This window comes from Podarcis melisellensis, assembly GCF_964234715.1.
Source record: "Podarcis melisellensis genome assembly, chromosome: 7".
NCBI lineage: Eukaryota > Metazoa > Chordata > Lepidosauria > Squamata > Lacertidae > Podarcis > Podarcis melisellensis.
The window spans coordinates 67190416-67211518 of NC_138539.1; the positions used below are offsets into that span (position 1 = coordinate 67190416).

Genomic DNA, 21103 nt, shown 5'->3' on the forward strand with positions numbered 1-21103 from the left:
TGTGTTCTAGCAAGGCAATGCCCTGGAAACTCTGGCAGCTGTTTCAATATAACTGATATAGGCAGCTTAGTGCTAGAACATGCTGATGCAAGAAGACACCTCTTACTTACTGAAGTAGATTTTCATTTTGTCATCTAAGGAGAGAAGATCTGCTAATATTTAGAATTTTTCAAAACATTTAAGGTGCAGATTCCTCTGAATAATTAGATTATTCCTTTGTCCCACCGAATGCCCAGGTTTCTACAATGAACAGGATTGCATTCATATCTATCCTCTGAATTTAAGAGGCAGGGGGCCAGCCCAAGACATTTTGCTGCCTGAGGCAGAGAAGCAAGTGGTATCTTGGGTGTAGTATGCAAGGCTGGCCAAGTTGTTTTGGCACCTGAGGCAGAAAATACCAGAAATGCTTCTAAAACTCTCTAGCAGTTAAAACAAAAAACAAAACAACCACCCCCTAAATTAATTGTTGTTAATTTTGTTGCCCTTTCTTGACTTCCAAACACAGCTGCCAGAGGAAGCCAACTTACTTTGCTTAATGGTAGGGCCGGCCATCCTTAGAGGAACCCCAAATAGAGGAGCAGCTATGCTGGGGAGGGACTGGGTGAAAAGGAAGTGGAGGGTCATCAGTGTACAGCATTCACAGTGACATGCTGATCAGCCTTTCAGATGATGTACGGTATGTAATAGAATCACTTTTTTGCAATTGGCAAATGCTAAACGGAATAGCGCTCTAACCATCCAAAGAAAAACATCTATGTGAAAATTACATATCTGCTCTTGTGAAGAAAATATCCTAAACATTTTATGTCACTTTTCAGCAAGGTAAACTGTGATTTGATGTACATGGAAATAACTGGAGGTTTCATAAATCTCTACTCCCCCTGCTTTCCCTAATGTTATGAAGATTGTTTTCACCACTAGGTGATGCTAAAAAAAGGTAAAGGTAAAGGACCCCTGATAGTTAAATCTGGTTGCGAATGACTCTGGGGTTGCGGCGCTCATCTCGCTTTACTGGCCAAGGGAGCTGACATTTGTCTGCAGACAGTTTTTCCGGGTCATGTGGCCAGCATGACTAAGCAGCTTCTGGCAAACCAGAGCAGCGCACAGAAACATCATTTACCTTCCCGCCGCAGCAGTACCTATTTATCTACTTGCACTTTGACGTGCTTTCAAACTGGTAGGTTGGCAGGAGCTGGGACCGAGCAATGGGAGCTCACCCTGTCGCAGGGATTCGAACCGCCGACCTTCCGATTGGCAAGTCCTAGGCTCAGTGGTTTAGACCACAGCGCCACCTGTGAAATAACCGGAGGCTTCATAAATCTCTACTCCTCCTGCTTTTCCTAATGTTATGAAGATTGTTTTTACCACTAGGTGATGCTACAGTCCTGTTTATTTCTATGCCACCTCATTCCATACTATGCTAACAGCAAATGCAATTCTCGGAGTGCCAGTCCTCTTTTAATAATGATCTATCAGGTGCTTCAGTTTTTGTACCAAGTTCCCTTTTGTTGTGTTTTAATGGTTTTCACTAGGGTTTGGTGCTGGTTTTAGTTTGTTTTGCTAGGCTTCTGTGATTTTATTTTGGGCTATGTATGAATTAGCAGTTTAAAATGCAAGTGAGGCAGTTTCCCCCTGCTGAGTTTCAAGTCACATCTGCCCATGGTTGCATGCACTAAAGAGGGGGTGTGGATGTCCTCACCTGGTGCACATTACCTGTTGGGTTTCCCTGTACCTGCAGCCCCCCCAACTCTTATTCGTGAAGTTGTCATCTCTGTGTGTGCTGTCACCTGCACATAACACAATGAATGTCTCAAATGCACACACCTCAGGTTAACTGTGCAGGGAGTGTGTTGCTTACATTTTCAAATCAGATGGAACTGAGGAAAAATGCACCCAACAGCAGTATGTCTCAAGAAACTACAGTGGTACCTCTGGTTGCGAACGGGATTCGTTCCGGAGGCCCATTTGCAACATGAAAAGAGCACAACCTGAAGTGCCGTATCTGCACAGGTGTGCGGTGCGATTTGGTGCTTGTGTACATGCGCAAAGCGCGATTTAGCGCTTCTGTGCATGCACGAGCGGCGAAACCCAGAAGTAACCCTTTCCGGTACTTCTGGGTCGCCGTGGGACGTAACCTGAAAGAACGTAACATGAAGCAAACGTAACATGAGGTATGACTGTATAAGGTAGATATGAACTGTGGCTAATGTTATGTGTGTACACGGCCTTAAGTGTTCTGTTCTGAAATTTATTTTATGGTTTATGCAAACTGCTCAGAGAACTTGGCTAGGTGGGCGATATAAAAGTTCAAGAAATAAGTAAGTTCGAAATGGCACTATCCATGCACCAGGAGCAAAGTCTCAAAGTACAGTGGTGCCTCGCAAGACGAAATTAATTCGTTCCGCAAGTTTTTTCTTCTTGCGAGTTTTTCGTCTTGCGAAGCACGGTTTCCCATAGGAATGCATTGAAAATCAATTAATGCGTTCCTAGGGAGACCGCCTTCAGACCAGATCCGGGGACAGTCTGTCCCCGGACCTCCTCTGAAGGCTGACGGGGGGGGGGGAGAAGGACTTTTCTCCCCACCGCCAGCCTTCAGAACAGCCTTCTGAAGGCTGGCGGTGGGAAGAAAAGCCCTTCTCCCGCCGCCAGCCTTCAGAAGAGTTCCCGCAGGGCTGCCTAGGCTGCGGATAGCAGCCTGCTGCCCGGCGCGCGGGGCGCTCTGAAGCAGAGCGCCCCTTGCGCGGGGCAGACATCTGCAGCTTGGGGAGCCCTGCAGGACTTCCCCGCAGGGCTCTCCAAGCTGCGGATAGGGGCAGCAGGCTGCTATCCGCAGCTTGGAGGGCCCTGCGGGGAACTCTTCTGAAGGCTGGCGGGGGAGAAGGGCTTTTCTTCCCACCGCCAGCCTTCAGAATAGCCTTCTGAATGTTGGTGGTGGGGAGGAAAACCTTCCTCCCACCGCAAGTCTTCAAGACAGGTCCGGGAACAGAGGAGAAGTGCTGCGCGCCTTCCCCTCTGTTCCCAGACCTGTCCTGAAGGCTTGCGGTGGGAGGAGGGCTTTCCTCCCCACCGCCAACATTCAGAATGCTGTTCTGAATGTTGGCGGTGGGGAGGAAAAACCCTCCTCCCACCGCAAACCCCGGGAACAGAGGAGAAGCGCTGCACGCCTTCTCCTCTGTTCCCGGACCTCCCACCGCAAGCCTTCAGGACAGGTCCGGGAACAGAGGGGAAGGCGCGCTGCGCTTCCCCGCTGTCCCCGCAGATTTCCCTAAGGGCTTTCGTCTTGTGAAGCAAGCCCATAGGGAAATTCGTCTTGCGAAGCCACTAAAAAATCGGAAAACCCTTTCGTCTTGCAGGTTTTTCGTTTAGCGAGGCATTCGTCTTGCGGGGCACCACTGTACTTGAAATTATTAATAATATATATTGCAAAAAAAGGAGGCAGATCACCCTCAAAACAGGCCACTGATGACTGATCATTCTGGAGCAGGACACTCCTAAGGCATATTACAGTGGTACCTCGGGTTAAGTACTTAATTCGTTCCGGAGGTCCATACTTAACCTGAAACTGTTCTTAACCTGAAGCACCACTTTAGCTAATGGGGCCTCCTGCTACCACCGGAGCACGATTTCTGTTCTCATCCTGAAGCAAAGTTCTTAACCTGAAGTACTATTTCTGGGTTAGCAGAGTCTGTAACCTGAAGCGTATGTAACCTGAAGCGTATGTAACCCGAGGTACATGGTATATGGAGGTCCTCTTGCATTCTACTTGCCCTTCCAACTGTATGCTTCTCTCTACACATGCAGTTGGAAGTACAGTGGACGCTCGGGTTGCGAACGTGATCTGTGCGGGGAGGCACGTTTGCAACCCACAGCGTTCGCAACCTGTGTGTCTGAACACGTGTGGGTTGCGATTCGGTGCTTGTGCACATGCGTAAGCGTCAAAACCCGGAAGTAACCTGTTCCGGTACTTCCGGGTTTGGCACGGTGTGCAACCCGAAACGTCTGTAACCCAAGTTATGACTGTATCTGCTCACTGGGTCTGGTGATGGGCGAGGTTTGCAGCCCGCCGTCCGGCCCTGCCATCCTCTTGCAGCCATGCTGCTGCACCCCACCCCCTTGGTCATCACCGTTTTTCTGGGCTCCCACCAAAAACCCCTTTTCAAATTGGCCTCTCTGTGGGACGGGGCAAGAGGAACGGACCGGGACTGAGCAGGCTTCACTCCAGTCCGCTCCTAGAAGATAAAAGGGGCCCCACGCTGACGCCTGCAGCACAGTCAGCCCCAGAGCATCACCCACCCAGCTCTTCCTCCAATATTATCTTTTTTCCAGGCTGACCTTTTTTCTTTCCAGGTCCAGGGGCATTGCTACGGTCGGATTGCTGTTTTTCAGAGCCGTGAAGATATTTCCCCTGCTCTGCAGGTTTTGTCTTCCTGGTAGCAATTGTCACAAATTTTGCGGTTTTAGGCCTTGGGCGGAATCCTTTAGTTCAACCACTGAGGAAGGGGTGTCGTGGTGACTCACCCTTTTTTGTGGTGGCAATATCAGGGTTCCCCGTTAGAGGGCTCCTGAGGGGAGTCTCTGACCACAAGCACACAGCAGTGGGCCACTGAGCTCCCCTCAGTAATGCAGGAGGGGGCCGGCTGTGTAAATGCAAGTTTTGTAGTGTCCCCAGTGCCGGATTTACGAATAAGCTAAGGCTCTTTTGGCCCCCCCCCCAAAAAAAATTTAAAGGAAAAAAACAGCCTGGATGTACATTTCCAAAATATAATATAAAAAACAAATAAAATAAAACCTACATACAGCAAGAGTGTTTTGTGTTGTGTATGGACCTATTAGGTCCATAAATTACCATATAGCACATATTCAACACAAAAACCAACGAAAATTTGTTGTTGACAAAGGACAGCTGGACATATAAAGCGCCCCATTACCTTCAGTAGCTTAGGGCCTCATCAAACCTAAATCCGGTCCTGAGTGTCCCCATATTCCCGATTGACCCTGTCTTGCCTCAGACCCCCATCTGGGGGCTGAGAGGGAATATACACCCAATGCCTAAGCTATCTGAAATTTAATAAAGTTGAGGCCATTTTAATCCCAAATATGTTGTCATGTGTTTCCTTGAACTGAGATCTGGCTTCCAGAGTGAGGTGGGGGACAGCATCTGGGGACGCGAACTCCTCGCTTCTAAGTACCTAGGAAATGCTGTTTTCTGTGCTCTGGATGGGTGTGGGGAAAGAGCCAAATAATAACCTCCTAGATTTCCCCTGCAATTCCAGTTATAAGCCTGACCTTTAAAGCATTTTGAGCAGGGTAACATTCAGAGAAGTTGCCCACGAGCATGACAAACAAGGCTTGAATTTGCACGACATTGGCACATTTCCTCAAAATAAGAGAACCTGTCACTGAGAAATATGTAGACAGGGGGAAAATTCTGGATTAACTGTTCAAAGTGTAAAATAATATGTCATTTTATTGCTGCCCTTAAGGAGCAGGTGTCACTTGGCATCATTTGCAATGGCAGTCTCGTGATGCAGTGCTAAGTCCAAACCTCCCAAGACCAACTCATTGCAGAAGACGTTAGTTAGTGAAACAAATGGGTGTCCGCTCCAATTACCTTGATTGTCCCTTAGAGTAAAGTTGGGGTTGTTAGCTGCCTCGGGAGCCAAGCTATAGTAGAAGTGCTGTCCCTCTTGTGGGTCGTCCTGGTCAATCGCGCTCACTGTCTGAATCAGCTGTAGGAGGGGAGAGGAAAACAAAGGGTCTGATGAGAGCTCCAGTGCAGGAGAAAGCTGTGTTTCAGGATTGCAAAGCCCAGATTCATCTTCTTGAGGGAGCTGGGATCTATGAAGGCAATCAATATGTTGCCAGAATCAATGGTGAGTGAAATGATTAAAAACAGAATGGGCGAACCTAAGCTGGCTAAAATATGAGAAGGGTAAATTAACATTTGGATGCCCCATAGACAGGAGACGGAGCGTATGCTTTGTGTGTAGGAGGTCACAGGTTCAGTCCTTGGTATGCCTGTGAACCTTCCCCAGCACGCCCCCTTTCTGATAGCTCAGTAGGTAGAGCTTGAGACTCTTAACCTCAGGGTCATGGGTTTGAGGCCCATGTTGGACAAAAGATTCCTGCATTCCTTGTGGTCCCTTCCAACTCTGCAATTCTGAGTCTATGACACTGGAGCTTTGACCTTGAGAAGGCAAGAGCTGCTGAGGTTATGGAGTGGGAGGCTTTCAAAATCTGTCTCCATCTCCCAGGGAGGAAGATCTGAAATAGCCTGTTGCCCTGAGGACGCCCACCAGAATCATAGGACTAAAGAAACTTTGCATATAACTCTAGGAGACATTATACCTCCTAGACACAACTTCTGCTTCAAGAAGAGCCTTGCAAATCCAAAGGGTTGTACCCAATGGCTGTGTGAGCATGAAGGCACCTCGTGCAACTGAACTTTCTCTTTCCCCCTCCTGCCCTGTGCCTCACTACAAACCTTGTTCTGAGGGTCCAAGGGGGGCTGAATGGTGAGGGCTGCCCTGTAATGTAGCTGCAGTGTGAGAGGGGAACGGGCTGGAATTAAGCAGAGAGATCTTGCTCCAGCTCTGCTGCCATGAGACCTCTCTGTCTTGGTTTCAGGCAACTCCCCACGCCCTTCAATTGCTGCACGACCACTGTTTATTCTCCAGCCTTCTGGAGTTGGGTTTTCAGGCTGCAGGAGGCGAGGATGCGGGGAAGAGAAAGACTAGTTGGACGAGCTGCCTTGGGTTAGTGCATCCACTGGATGCAACTCAAATACTTGCATGCTGCCAAAAATTGTAAGAGAAAGAGGGAGGTAAATCACTCATTCTGTATTTTCATGTGAAGGATGCTTGCATGGTCAGATTTGTATTTAATTGCATTTTGGACTGGAAAAGGAGAAAAGAAAAAGTGCTGTTTCAACTTGTATCTAAATATAAAACAGGACCATGTGGGGACACCTTCACAGTAAACATTAACCACAGAGAATGTCAGAGAAAGGTTAATATATGTGATTTCTTGCAGATGTAGCTGTGAATGAAATATGCAGAACTGCACTGGGTAGTGAGAAATGAGCTAAAATGGAGTCAAAACAAATTCTCAATAGTTCTTTGGACTCAGGAACACAGGTAGCTGTTAAATAAACTCCATGCCCTGGCTGTACCTGCACCCCAAAGCCTGCATAATAACCCTGGAAGTGAAAAGGGCACAATGATTTAGCTGATCCAAGTTAAAGGGTCTTCTCTGGCATCCTGCTAGTTCACCTACCATTATTCCTCAACTCACTGGTAGCTCTGAAGCAGCAATATTAAGAGTCACTACTATGCTGGCATGGGACGCGGGTGGCGCTGTGGTCTAAACCGCTGAGCCTTGGGCTTGCCGATCATAATGTCAGTGGTTTGAATCCCCGTGATGGGGTGAGCTCCCGTTGCTCGGTCCTAGCTCCTGCCAACCTAGCAGTTCAAAAGTTCGTCAAAAAGTACAAGTAGATTAAGAGGTACCACTCCGGCGGGAAGGTAAATGGCGTTTCCATGCGCTGCTCTGGTTTCGGTGTTCCATTGTGCCAGAAGCGGCTTAGTCATGCTGGCCACATGACCTGGAAAAACTGTCTGCGGAGCGGACAAACGCCGGCTCCCTTGGCCTGTAAAGCGAGATGAGTGCCACAACCCCAGAGTCGTTCACAACTGGACTTAACTGTCAGGGGTCCCTTTACCTCTTACTATGCTGCCATTGCACAAAACATTAATTCAGGGTTCCGCACAGTGCTAGTTTTTTAGAAAAAGAGTTGCCAGAACTCACCATGAATGCCACCCTCTTTCTCTTAGAATGGCAATCGCATCCACCTGAGTTCTGGTGAGTTCCCCCTGGGGAAAAAAGCCCTGGCTCCACAGGTAGTACCCTTAAATCCCTCTAATTTTGTAAGCTCAGGCTATACAGTGGAGTATTCACACAGAAGATGGTGCCAGCCTCATATATACAGTTTTTCTTAGCTTCTCTCACCTGTCCGGCTTTGGCATTTTCACATACAAAAGCCTCGTAGAACCTGGAGAATTCTGGAGCGTTGTCATTCACATCCAGCACTCTTATCGTGACAGAAACACTGCCAACCTGCGAGGGGTTGTCTGAAAGAAGCAAAAAATAAAAATAAAAATCAGAGTTGCTTGGTCCTGGTGTAAATTAATCTTGGTGCCGTGCATTACATTTGAGAGTTACGGTTGCCCAAGAAGAACAGGCAGACCTGCAGTGCGTTACAGCACATGTTGAGCTCTTGAGGCTCTGGTTCCATTACTTGATGTGTCTAGAAGGTTCGAGCCCACCCAGGACAGCTGTGGGCAGAGGGATGGACCAGATGACCAAGGACCCTTCCAGCTCTGCAATTCTGTGATTCTATAAACATTTTCTAGTGTGTTCAGAGGAGTACCTAGGCTCCTTTGCACCCTTGGCAAGGAGCTGTATCAGTGTCCCCTTGCAAGGAGCTGTGTCGGCAACCCCCTTGGCAAGGAGAAATATTGGTGCCCTTCCCCCAAACAGCAGAGGAGCAAACTGGAGATGGCTGGGCAGGCTCCAAGCCACTCTGAGCCAGAGTGGAGAGGCATGATTTTTGTGCACGCACACACAAGCCTGCACCCTTGGTGAGTACCAACCTGCCCAGTCCCTAGGAATGCTCCTGAGTCTCTTACACAAAGTGCTTGTTGCATTTATGTGTGAAAAATTGAAGAGCCAAACGTCCTCGTAATTTCTGACTCAGATTGATAGAAAAGTGTTCCCACAGCACGATTAGTGTTCCTGAAAGTGTGAATTACATAGGTTCATTTTAAAATGCAAACCAAACTAATTTCCTCCCCCATCGGATGAGAATGTGACACACATAACTTTTTTGAAGAAGAAAAAAGACCCTTGTCTGCTGTAATGTCTGTTTCCAGCCAGTGTTTCATACACCGAAACTCTAAATATGTACGGGGGCAGAAGGTTTCTCAGAAATGCCACAGTAGTTCTCAAGCAACAGTGACCCCTACGTTTCAGTACATATCTGAGACCCTAGTAAGCAGCTTTCCTTGCCCTAAACACGGGTTTATTACAAAATTATTTCTAAAGGCCACTAAAAAAAGCAAGCAAGCAGATGGTGATAACAGTCGCTTGCTACTGGCTCAAGGAGGTTTTGAACCAGTGACCTAGAAGTGAAAGGCTCTGAGCTCATTAGCAAATCCCTGAGCCATTCAATCCTTCCTGATAATGCTGCTTTCTACTCTGATAAGCCCTGTAATATTCAGAGCATCTGTTTTTGCTACTAATAGTTCTTGGGGGTGAGAGCGCGTGTGCTAGCTCTTATCTGAACTGCATTTTTTTTATTTAAAAAAATAAAGCAAGAAAGAGAAATTAAACAACAATTCCCTTGAATGCTAATGGTTTGAGTAAACATTTCATTTGCAGACCTCCCTAGGAGCGTAAAAATTAAATGCTACTTTCATTCCCTCAATCAGATGCAAAGCGTGGCTTCCACTGCAGTGCGTATAAATATGCATGTCATACGGCTTGTGTAGGCTGAACTCGGGCTGTTTCTGAACTGCAGTGAAGTTACCGAGGAAGCAGTCCTATGCACACGAGGCTGGCGTAGAGAGAGCCAGTGTAAAGTTGCACCACATCCAAACCCCATCCTAAGCCTTGGAGAAGGAGAACAAGCCTTCAAAATAAGTGTCCTATGCCAGGTTGCCAAGTCACATGACTGAGTTGAATGGGATTATGATCCAGCCTATGTCTCCTCTCTCTCTCTCCCACCCCAGAATATGCCCCCTTTTGGGGACTTACACTGGCCTCAGCTCAGCAATCTTTGGCTGAGCTGAAGAAGTTATGCTGGCTTTGGCTGAGCCGGGGTTGGGGTCCGAACCAGGAATTAACCACCAGAGCCAGAAATCCACAGTGGATCTTGCCATAGGATCGGAACACCCCAAGAGTCTGCCAGAGTTGGCTTTAAATGCTGGTTAAATTGGAACCCCAGTAAAATACATTTGGAGATAACTGGAGTGGTACCTCGGGTTACATACGCTTCAGGTTACAGATGCCTCAGGTTACAGACTCTGCTAACCCAGAAATATTACCTCGGATTAAGAACTTTGCTTCAGGATGAGAACAGAAATTGTGCAGCGGCGGCACGGCAGCAGTGGGAGGCCCCATTAGCTAAAGTGGTGCTTCAGGTTAAGAACAGTTTCAGGTTGAGAATGGACCTTCCAGAACGAATTAAGTACGTAACCAGAGGTACCACTGTATTGAACTCTTGTGTTTCCATGTTAACAAACAATAAAACATAATTGAAAGGAGGATAAGATGGAGATAAATGTGCAGCAACCCCAAATGTTGAAACAAACATATTTGCATGGTTTTTGTTCTCCTTACTCAGCTCCACGGCCAGGACAGTGATGTTGTGCCACGAAATGTCCTCCCGATCCAGAGGTCTTGCAGTCATCAGAGCACCTGTTGCAATGTCGACATAAAAGAAGCGCCCGGGATCACTGCTTCGGTCAATGGAATACCTGTAAAAAAGTATACATTTAGAAGGCATCATATGCAAGGAATAAATCATTCCTAATCAAGGCTCCGTTCAGGTTCATTGGTAATTTTTAATTCTCTGGTTTGCTTCTAGTTCAGACACTAAATTTAAAGCATGCCTTGATAATTTGTTTGATTGCTTTTATCCTATAACAGTTTTTTTTAAATAAAAACAACAACAACTAGAATAGCAAGAATAGTTGAAAACAGTTATAACTAATTTTGAAGGTATTTTTTGGTCTCTCTTGACAGTGAATAATAAATACAATGCTCTGTTCTATTATACTACTGTATAATAGTTATTTTCACCTGATCTGAAAATGAATATAAGAAATGAAAAAGCTGCAGAAGTGAAAATGAATAAGGATATGTTGCAACTTCATGTGAGAAAAGGCAAGAGAGTATGAGGCTTTCTTTAGTTTAAGAAAATAAATGACAACTAAGATGGACAAGGACTTGCAGGTGGCACTGTGGTTTAAACCACAGAGCCTAGGACCTGCTGATCAGAAGGTTGGCAGTTCGAATCCCCGCGACGGGGTGAGCTCCCGCAGGAAGGTAAACAGCATTTCCATACGCTGCTCTGGTTTGCCAGAAGCGGCTTAGTCATGCTGGCCACATGACCTGGAAGCTGTACGCCAACTCCCTCGGCCAATAAAAAGAGATGAGTGACGCAACCCCAGAATTGGCCATGACTGGACCTAATGGTCAGGGGTCCCTTTACCTAAGATGGACAAGAGTGACGCTTACCAAATTATGAATGTTTGGAGAGCAGATAAGACATTTTTTCCTATCTCAGACCCAAATAAGCCAATTGGCACAGCAGGTTGAGGACAGACAAAAATAAATACAGTCATGTGGCATCATACGTGAAGATTCAGTTCTAAGGGTCACACATATGAAAAATTCCATATAACCAAAATTACGGGGGTCTCTTCTGTGTGCTGTCTCACTCCTCCACGTGGAAAGCAAGAAGAGGGAAATGAGCAGAGAGAGACAAAGGCAGAATGGATCATTCAAAAGTATTAAATGAAATGGGGTCCACTGTACTGGGGTTCATCTATGTTAAAATGTGTATCGCAGCCTGATTGACTGATGATTTTATTGCAAATCCATTTGCCTGCCTGAGTCAGTCTCCCTAACTAGCAATATGGGAATCATAAAACTGGCCTACCCTCTGGTGTTGTTAGAAGGATCGACCCACTGTTGCATCTGGTAGGGCGGGGACAGATGTGGTAGGTACGGTATGTTGACAACATTATATATCTTTAGGTGCCAGGCAAAAACTTTCCTCTATAACCAGGCCTTTGGCCCTGAACTATCCGTGGTCTTTTAGCAGTGAGTGGGAAGATTTTAATTTGTAAGTTGCTTTGGGTTGCCTTGGTCAAAAGAAAGTGACCAACACATTTAAATAACAACAATAAGTAGAGAGTGCTATACAAACAGTGAGCTGCAATTTGTGACCAGTGCTGCTGCACAAGTGGAGTTCTGCTCGCACAATGGGATTCCTCTTTGCTCCTGTTCCTTGCATGACCCCAAAATTTGCCCCACGGAGTCTCCCAACTCTTTGGAGAAGGTTTTGAAGGTTTACAGAGAGCTTGGGAGGGCAGGGTAAAGTCCCATTAAGGAAGTGGAAGTATGTTGTGCAAGCAGAACTGTGCGGGACACAACCCAATGTGTTCTAATTGTGCAAGGGAAGCACGCGGCAAAGGAAACGCAAGGAACACAACGTTGTTGAAATGCTTTCAAAGAAAGAAGCAGCTTTGTTTAGTTGAAGAATAAGAAGAAGGGAGGAAAAATCGTCATTGTGAACGCTCTCTCTCACTTTTAAAATAAAGATGTATCCCCCAGTCTGCTAGATTTATTAAGGAAAGCCACACAAAAGCTTTAGATTGTGAAATAATGATCTGTCTTGCAAACGCCCATTAAAAAAAATTCTCCTCTGACAGTTTAGGGCTAACTTGTATCTGAAATTGAATATGGCCTTGTGATTAGTGGTGCAACATTAATCACTGGTGTCATGCAGCACAGGTGGAGTTTTTGTACTGCATTCTTTGCACATGTTTGCCTATTATTAATAATTGGTTCTCAGCACTCGAGTCCATTGAACTGTTTACATAATCTCCCTTAGTCATTCTGAATTAATCAGGCCATGCCTTCAGCAATCAGAATCTCCCAATGTGGGCAATCCAGATGTCAAGAAAGGCAGGGATAAGAGGATTTGAGGGTTTCTGGTGCGTTCGGTGAGCATTCTGGTAATACGGCCCGCCTTTCTGAAATTCCGTTGACAAACATAGCATTGCCCTTATTTATTGAAATAACCACTGGAATCCCCGAACATTTTCCGGTGGAATTGTGCTTATGGGACGCCCGCAAAACCAAATTATATCAGTTAGAATTCAGCTGTGTACTACTGGCATATCATGGGGTAAGACTAAGATCTGTTCATTAATCTATAATACTAAAATTGTAAGTAGCCACATTGGTCTATGGGTGGGTGGGGGGAGAGAATCTAATAGGGCAGACTAAAATATCAGAGTGGGATGCGGGTGGCGCTGTGGGTTAAACCACAGAGCCTAGGACTTGCCGATCAGAAGGTTGGCGGTTCGAATCCTCGCGACGGGTTGAGCTCCCGTTGCTCGGTCCCTGCTCCTGCCCACCTAGCAGTTCGAAAGCACGTCAAAGTGCAAGTAGAAAAATAGGTACCACTTCAGCGGGAAGGTAAACGGCATTTCCGTGCACTGCTCTGGTTTGCCAGAAGCGGCTTAGACATGCTTGCCACATGACCCGGAAGCTGTACGCCGGCTCCCTCGGCCAATAAAGTGAGATGAGCGCCACAACCCTAGAGTCAGCCACGACTGGACCTAATGGTCAGGGGTCCCTTTACCTTTACTAAAATATCAGAAAGTTGTGAGCAAACTTTCAAGTTCTTTAGAACTCTTGTTCACACTGTCTGTATTTAATAAAACATCCTGTGAAGGCTGTTGGATGCTTCAAACTTTGAGGATTTTACAGGGTAGAGCACAATATTTAGCATGTAGAAAGCCCCAGGGGCATGTGTGGTGGTGGTGGTGAGAGACACAAGAGTTTGTTATTTTGAAGACACAGAAACAGAGACGACAGGGGGTTGCCAAAATGTGAAGTGCCTTGGTGTCCAAAGTCTGTCTGGGCATCTGATGCAGATTTGCTACCTTGTAGGAGTTCCCCTTTTTTCCTCCCTGTGCTATCTGGTTATATATTTATAAATGAAGCAAAAATGTCCTAGGTCCTCAGTGCTCTGTCACTCAAAGGAAATGAAACCCCTGGAATGTTTCAACCCCCCCCCCGCCCTGGGGCAGCTGGAGAGTGCATAACAATAGATCACTGTGCTCACCAGAACCTCAAGAAAGAGATTCCCTTTATTTCCACATCTATATGAAGACCCACCTGTCCCAAATCTTCTTTTCTATCTATAGCCCATGAAGCTTTAAAGAAACTATAGCAAGGGGTGCATATTTGCACACATCCCCTTGGCCAAAGTCTCCTGCTTCGAGAGGAAGATGAGACATTACGGGTAAGATTGAGAGACCTGAAAAAAGGAGAGCACGTTTCCCCTCTTTTCGCATAATAAATTATCACACAATCATTACTCAGTTGCTCTGGACGGTTCCAGATGTCTTTCCTCAGGCAAAACTTCCGTGACAAGGAAGCTTTCGTTTCCTGAAATTTGTGGGAGGCCTAGACTGGGCCACATGTTACACTGGTCATGTAAATACATTCTGATGAACATTTACTGTTCCCAACACTAATCCTGTGGAAAGCCATCTAATTAGATTTTAATTTGATCCTGACTTGTTTTTAGGAGGTAATTTAATTATTGTTTGATTTTATACCAATGTTATGTATTTGATGTTAGCCGCCCTGAGCCCAGTCTTGGCTGGGGAGGGCAGGATACAAATAAAAGATTATTATTATTATTATTATTATTATTATTATTATTATTATTATCAGATTGTAACAGTGTAGAATGGGATTCTTTTGAGCAGGGATGACATAAACCATCCTTTTGTTGCCTGAATAGTAAGCTGCAGCCTCCTCACTGACAGAGACTCAATACCATCTGTCCTAAATTGATAATGGTTAATTAACTCTGGATGCACTGGAGAGAGCCAGTTCTTAAATCTTGCCTCTGATTCACAGAGGACAAGTAAATGGTGATTTTGCCTGCACAAAATAATGTATAGCCTTGCTAGCATCTAAGGTTAAGCATTTATTTGAAACTGGCAGATTAATAGTCTTCAGCCTTTTATATGTGTCTGTGGGAAGGGAGGGTGTTATTGTTTCATTTTAATTATTTACTTGTTCTAATTCTGTATTTCATTCTGTGAACTTGCCCTGAGATCTTATGACGAAGGGTGGCATATAAATCCTATTAAATAAAGAATAATAAATTTCTGAATCTGCATTACCTCCCCTAAAGCAACAAGAACAATCCTAGGAGTTAACATAGTGGATATTTAGGATGATGGGGGGAAAAAATAGAGAAACAAGGAAAGAAAGGAACCTGATGGAGTTGTTGGTCACATCCGGGTCCTTGGCATAAATCATTTGTATGGTGGTCCCAATGTCCACATCTTCAGGGACTTCCACAAAATAAAAGCTAGGCTCAAAGAGTGGGGGCTCTTCCACATCCTCAACGGTGATGTGTACAGTTGCCGTGTCACGGAAGGGGCCAAGGTTCAGGAAGCGCATTTCCAAGTGGGGATTGGCACCCTCCACCTTTAAAGTGTAGCTCTTCTTACTCTCAAAGTTCAAGGGCTGAAGATGAAGAAGAAATAAAGCATTAGAAGACCTCCTCTGAGACTGGACAGAACGTCTTGAGCCATACCACCCAATTCCTTTAAAATAAAACACTTCCCTTTTAAACTCGTATCACTTACATTGTATATAACTGGCTGGATGAACACGATAGCCCCACAACTTTGCTGTTTTCATTTTAACAAAATGCAGCCCAGATATTACTGTAATAATCGGGTGAGGGTTGTCCAAGCAGTCACAGAGGATAGCGAGGTCTAGCATGTCATCTTGTGCCCCAGTCCAGCTCCAGCAGTAGCCAGGATTGGGCACCAGTATGTGTCCACCACACACATACCCCAAATCCAAAGGTCATTCCAAAGATGTGGAGCTGCTACAGAGAAGGCCCATTCACGTGCCACCACTTCTTGAATTCCCTTATGGTGGAATCACCAATAGGGTATCCTCCGTAGAACTTAATTCATGGACAGGTTGATACGGAAGGAGTCAGTCTTTCAGATATTTGAGTCCCAAGCCACTTGTCAGCATAAGCACCATGAACTGGGCTCAGAAATTGGCTCACAACCAGCGCATCATTTTTTTTTTTTTAACACTGGCGTTGCACAAGTTCAAGCAGCTATTCCCATCCGCTCTCTGGACACTGCATTCTGCACTTTTTGCAGCTTCCAGACAGTCTTCAAGGGCAGCCCCATGTAGAGTCTGTTGCAAAAGTCCAGCCTGGAATTTGCCAGAACATGGGCTACAGTGGTCAGGTTTTTTCCTATTCAGGAATGGCCATACCTGAGAGGAGATACTCCCTGACATTGGAGCCACCTGGGCTTCAGGTGACAAAACTGGATCAAGGAGCACCCACTCCCCCAATCCCCCCCATATACCTGCTCCTTCAAGGGGGTGCAACCCCATCAAAGATAGGCTTTCTGCCCACTTCCTGGATGTGGGAGCCCATAGTCCACAGCACCTGAGTCTTACCAGGATTCAGTTTAATACCCCAAACCTAGCTATGTGTGTTAAGCACTTTGAGCATATAACAAAAATGTTGTACATAATGCATTTAATTATATTTTAATTGCTATAATTCAGTCAGGGTGAAGCACCATTAATTTTATTTATTTCAATGTGGGAGAGTTAAGCACATGGCTTAGCTATTCCACGGAAATTAGCGACATTCAAATGTATTCTGTTTTGGCTGTTCTTCTAAGTCCTTTATTATTATTGCCTAAATGTTAGAGGGAGGGCTTTATCACAAAGCGAATCCGGTACTGAAAGGCAACCGTGCTACGTCTTCCTTTTGCAGAAGACATTCTTTTTTTTCCATGCTGGTTTTTCATGCCCTTTCTTGATACAGTTTTACATGCGAAGGAAATTGATGCCCATAATTGTACTGCAGTGATACTTAGCGTGCACTTTTTATGTATAACAATAAAATGATAATTGAAAAGAATCTTAGCGGCAACAGCAAAGCGAAGCCTAGGAATGTCCAAAGAACCTTCATAAAAGTGGATCTAGAAATGGTTGCAAGGGTCTTTTAGAGCATTATGAGGCCTCCTGCTGATAATTTAATTTCCAAGAATACAATGGTTATACGCTCTTTACTTTTACATAATGGGTAGTTTAATGCTGAATATTAGCAAAATGGAATCCTTGTAACTGGCACAGATTTTGATCAAAACAAAATGTGTGCTTCTAAAGCTGTCGACTTGGTTTTAGAGGCAAACACCATCTTGGAAGAAGTTCAAATCTGTTTTCTGCAGTGGGATTTTTTTTTTTTTTAGCACAAATTGATAGTTTATATTTACTTTAATTTTGGGGATTTGTATCTTCTTGAGGAAGGCATATGCTGAACGGAGGAATGCATTAATTAACACAGTCAGCAACAGCAAATCCCAGTTTGCTAGCAAACACTCAGCAGGGAACTATGCCAGTCTAGGAACATCCCTCAAGAACAATACATGATACATGTGTTTGCAGATAGATAGATGTATATGTATGTGTATTACATTTTTGGTATTATACATCAAATATCTTACATGTCCAAGTGAAAATGTAATGGCCCACTGAAGCCAATGGAAGAGAATTCGTTCCAATGGGACTTCACCTGGAACAGTCCGAATGAGTGAACAAGAGATTTTTTTCAGACTTTAGAAATAATTAAAATTTTAAATGAGCAGACAAAACTGAGTAATGGCACAACTGAGACAGTCAGAAGGATGGCTCACATGCTAGTTTCTTTGGGCGCAAACTATTTGCTACATTGCAACCACATGCAATAAATTCCTGCTGGCACGTTTCACTTGCAACGTGTCCTCCGGAAGCGGCCATTAACCTTTCCCCCTAAAACCCCTAGCTTCTTTTAACGTGATGTTCTCTGCCTATGCCAGCCTCTCCCGGAATGCAAAAGATGCGAGAATGCTTTTAATTTGTACAACTGATTGCTTCCCCCCTTCTTTTAAAAACCCATTTTAAACTGATTTAAGTTAGGATCCTATACTATATTCCCCAAGTTGAAAATCCAGACAAAGTTGTTGAGCTTTCTCCCCCCCCCCCCCCAAAAAAAAAACAAATCTAAGTTTTTGGCCTTTATTTGAATTCTATAAATTTTCCCCAGACATTTTGCCCATTTCCTGCCCAATTCCCAGATGTATGGCAGCCCTACTCCTAAACTCAAGAGTAGGTCCCATTGAACTCAAGAGAGGTTACTTTTGAGTAGACATGAATAGGATTGCACTATCAATGGACTTAGTTGTATTAGTTGTAGAAGTGGTATGCAAAGTAGTAATAAAAGTACGGTAATTACAATAACAATATTTTATCGCAATGGAAATTGCATTTACAGTAATGGTTGCACATTGCTGAGGAATGAATGTGTTTACCTTTCTCACTGTGATGATACCAACTTGGCGATTAGGCTCGGTGGTAATATCAAAGACATCCAGTCCATCTCCATCCACAAAGCTGTATTTCATTTCAGCATTAATGCCTTCATCCAAATCTTTAGCAAGGACACGGCCCACAGTAGAGCTAACTGGAGCAGACTCCAGAACACTCATCTGATAATGTTCTGGGGGGGAAAATGTTAATCGTGAAATGAAATAAACAAGTTCAATAATATTTAAAAAGAGAACAATGCCGTCAAAATTAAGCCTTTGCAAGCTCCATGCTGATTTCAGTGGAAATCAAATCATATCAAATCATTTAAAATCAAAAGGCCTGAAAAATGCCTAACTGGCTGAATTCTTTATGCCCTAAATACATTACAAGACTTACAGAAATGAAATGAAGTAGCCACTGTGAATAAGTCTATGACAGCACCATCCTAACTATTTCTATTCAGTAGTGAATCCTATTTAATTCAATGGGGCTTACTTCCAAGTAAGCAGAGTTAGGATTGCAACCTTAAACTCTGAAGTTCCTTACGCTGGGCTGTGGAAGCACATGGTCAACTCCAGTGTAGAAAATTCCAAACATATTTAAATCCCCCTTGCTGAGTTTCAATAGCTCTCTTGACATATCGGGGGCATATTTAAATTGTTCGTATCAAACCATCCGTTCTTCCTGTGGCAAAGCTGATCTGAGAGCAAAACGTATGCATAACCAACAAATCTACAGAGTAAAAGGTTCCCCTTTGCTCCTTTGAATACACAGTAGCTTCGATTAATTCCTTCCACTTGCAGCAGTATTTATTAACTCAAGAGTTGCACTTCAGACTAGTGCAGCAGGAGGAAATGGCAGTGTGTAATTCTTTGACTGAAAAGTAAAGTTGGCAGGGACATGAACAATGGAAGGCAACACCCGCCCCCCTCAAATGCAAGTGCTTAATTAATTGATGAGCAGTGTGATATTTTAAATTTTAAAATGAGAGGGAATTTAGAAAGTAGGCATGGAGCTTTTTAGGGTATCAGAGGAGTGTTCATTTTGTTCACCATCACCAGTGAAACACGTCAAACATTTCACAAGATAAAAGATGGAAGTAGACTCCAGTCCTCAAGAGCTGATGACGCAGTAAAAGCACAAACCTATGACAACAACTCAGAAGTAAGGCCCATGGAATTTAATGAGATTTACTCCCAGCTTTTAAGATGAAACATGATTCTTTGCTGTTGCTACAATGACTATCGTAGGTACCAAACCAGTCTGAAAGTTATCAATCCTGATGAGTAGGGATGGGGAACTCACAGCACTGCAGGTGCTTCCATCTTCTCTGACCACTGGTCATATTAGTTGGGGATGAAAGGAGTTGGGAGTCGAACAACAGCACCACAAGTTCCCCAACTCTGATACGGAGGGAAGTTTAGGTGGGAAGTGAAAGTCATTCTGTTGACTCGTACAAGACTCGTTCTAAGATCACCTTCATGAGAAATCTGCTGGAACAGAATCTGAGAGTCCAAATCTGTTGTTGTTGTTTATTAATTATAGCAATATACTTGCAGGTTGAAAGGTTTTATGAGAATCAGTGAATCTTCATAGGAATGTAGCCAGTATCTAGGGACACAGTGAAATCTACCCAGTATTTAGGCTGTTGACTATTTCTTAAACTTCTGAACCGAAGTTGAGCCTCTGTAGCAGCTGTGAAAATTTGATGCCTCCTGAAATGGTTTAAAACTGCATGAGCAACTTAAGGTTATATTCTAATAACAGGTCTGCATCTTTTGTGGCACATTTTGTGCTGCTATGGTTTTCCCAGCAGTGATGTATGGAAGTGAGAGATGGACCATAAAGAAGGCTGATCGCCGAAGAATTGATACTTTTGAATTATGGTGCTGGAGGAGACTCTTGAGAGTCCCATGGACTGCAAGAAGATCAAACCTATCCATTCTTAAGGAAATCAGCCCTGAGGGCTCACTGGAAGAACAGATCGTGAAGCTGAGGCTCCAATACTTTGGCCACCTCATGAGAAGAGAAGACTCCCTGGAAAAGACCCTGATGTTGGGAAAGATGGAGGGCACAAGGAGAAGGGGACGACAGAGGACGAGATGGTTGGACAGTGTTCTCGAAGCTACCAGCATGAGTTTGACCAAACTGCGGGAGGCAGTGGAAGACAGGAGTGCCTGGCATGCTCTGGTCCATGGAATCATGAAGAGTCAGACACGACTAAACGACTAAACAAAAACAACAACAAAGCTAAAGAGCACAAAAACTATTTTATGTTATCAGAAATGAATTTAGTTTGATACCCTTCATTTAAACATGCAAAGGAATACACCCAAGTAAAGAGACAAAGAAGAAGAGGAAAGACCATTAAAAAAAAAAGTTCAACACTTTTAAAGGAATCCTCAGCATCCCTTCTTTGCCTTTGAAGTCTTACTAAGGCTAGCAGCCACTAATGCTTCCTGGTATCCACTTAAAGCTTCATTCAGTACTAATAACGGAACTATCCATTCCTGATTTCTTCCCCACCATTCGTCTTCCATCCTGCTCTCCTATACCTCCATCAAACCTCTCCTTCCCCTTCACCTTATCACACATGGGAAGCTGCCTACCCCTTTGCCTTCATGCCAACAATTCCTTCTGTTCCTCCTCCTGTTGTTCCATCATGGTCCCCTCAAGTCCATCCAGAACTCTGTTGCCAAAACCATTCAACTCTCTGATCGCTCTGAAAAGCTCCAGATGTTTATCCTTAATCTCCAAGACCCTTCACAGGGTTCTCACTCCCTTATTGCCCTGGTGTAGTAGCCCTATATTCCTCTGCCTGTATATATGCGTGCTCCTCTACCCCCACAAACACCACCATCCTCTGCTGTGTGAAGATCTCCTGTTCCCTCAA

At 44.6% G+C, this 21103-nt stretch overlaps 1 protein-coding gene and 1 long non-coding RNA gene across 3 annotated transcripts in view; one reads left to right on the forward strand and one right to left on the reverse strand.

Moving 5' to 3' along the window:
- LOC309373842 overlaps positions 1-10503 on the forward strand; it is a 78697-nt gene extending 68194 nt beyond the window's left edge. The window contains exon 4 of the long non-coding RNA XR_014170228.1: positions 10403-10503. This is a non-coding gene — a long non-coding RNA (uncharacterized lncRNA). The remainder of the gene's footprint in view (positions 1-10402) is intronic.
- The window catches only part of CDH20 (cadherin 20), a 166344-nt gene that overhangs the window by 5107 nt on the left and 140134 nt on the right, over positions 1-21103 (reverse strand). For both annotated transcript variants that reach the window (XM_081918184.1, XM_081918183.1), the window contains exons 6-10: positions 18213-18400; positions 15092-15345; positions 10399-10535; positions 8008-8129; positions 5612-5729 (exon numbers count right to left, since the gene is read on the reverse strand). In XM_081918184.1, coding sequence (XP_081774310.1) covers positions 5612-5729; positions 8008-8129; positions 10399-10535; positions 15092-15345; positions 18213-18400 — 819 coding nt within the window. The remainder of the gene's footprint in view (positions 1-5611; positions 5730-8007; positions 8130-10398; positions 10536-15091; positions 15346-18212; positions 18401-21103) is intronic.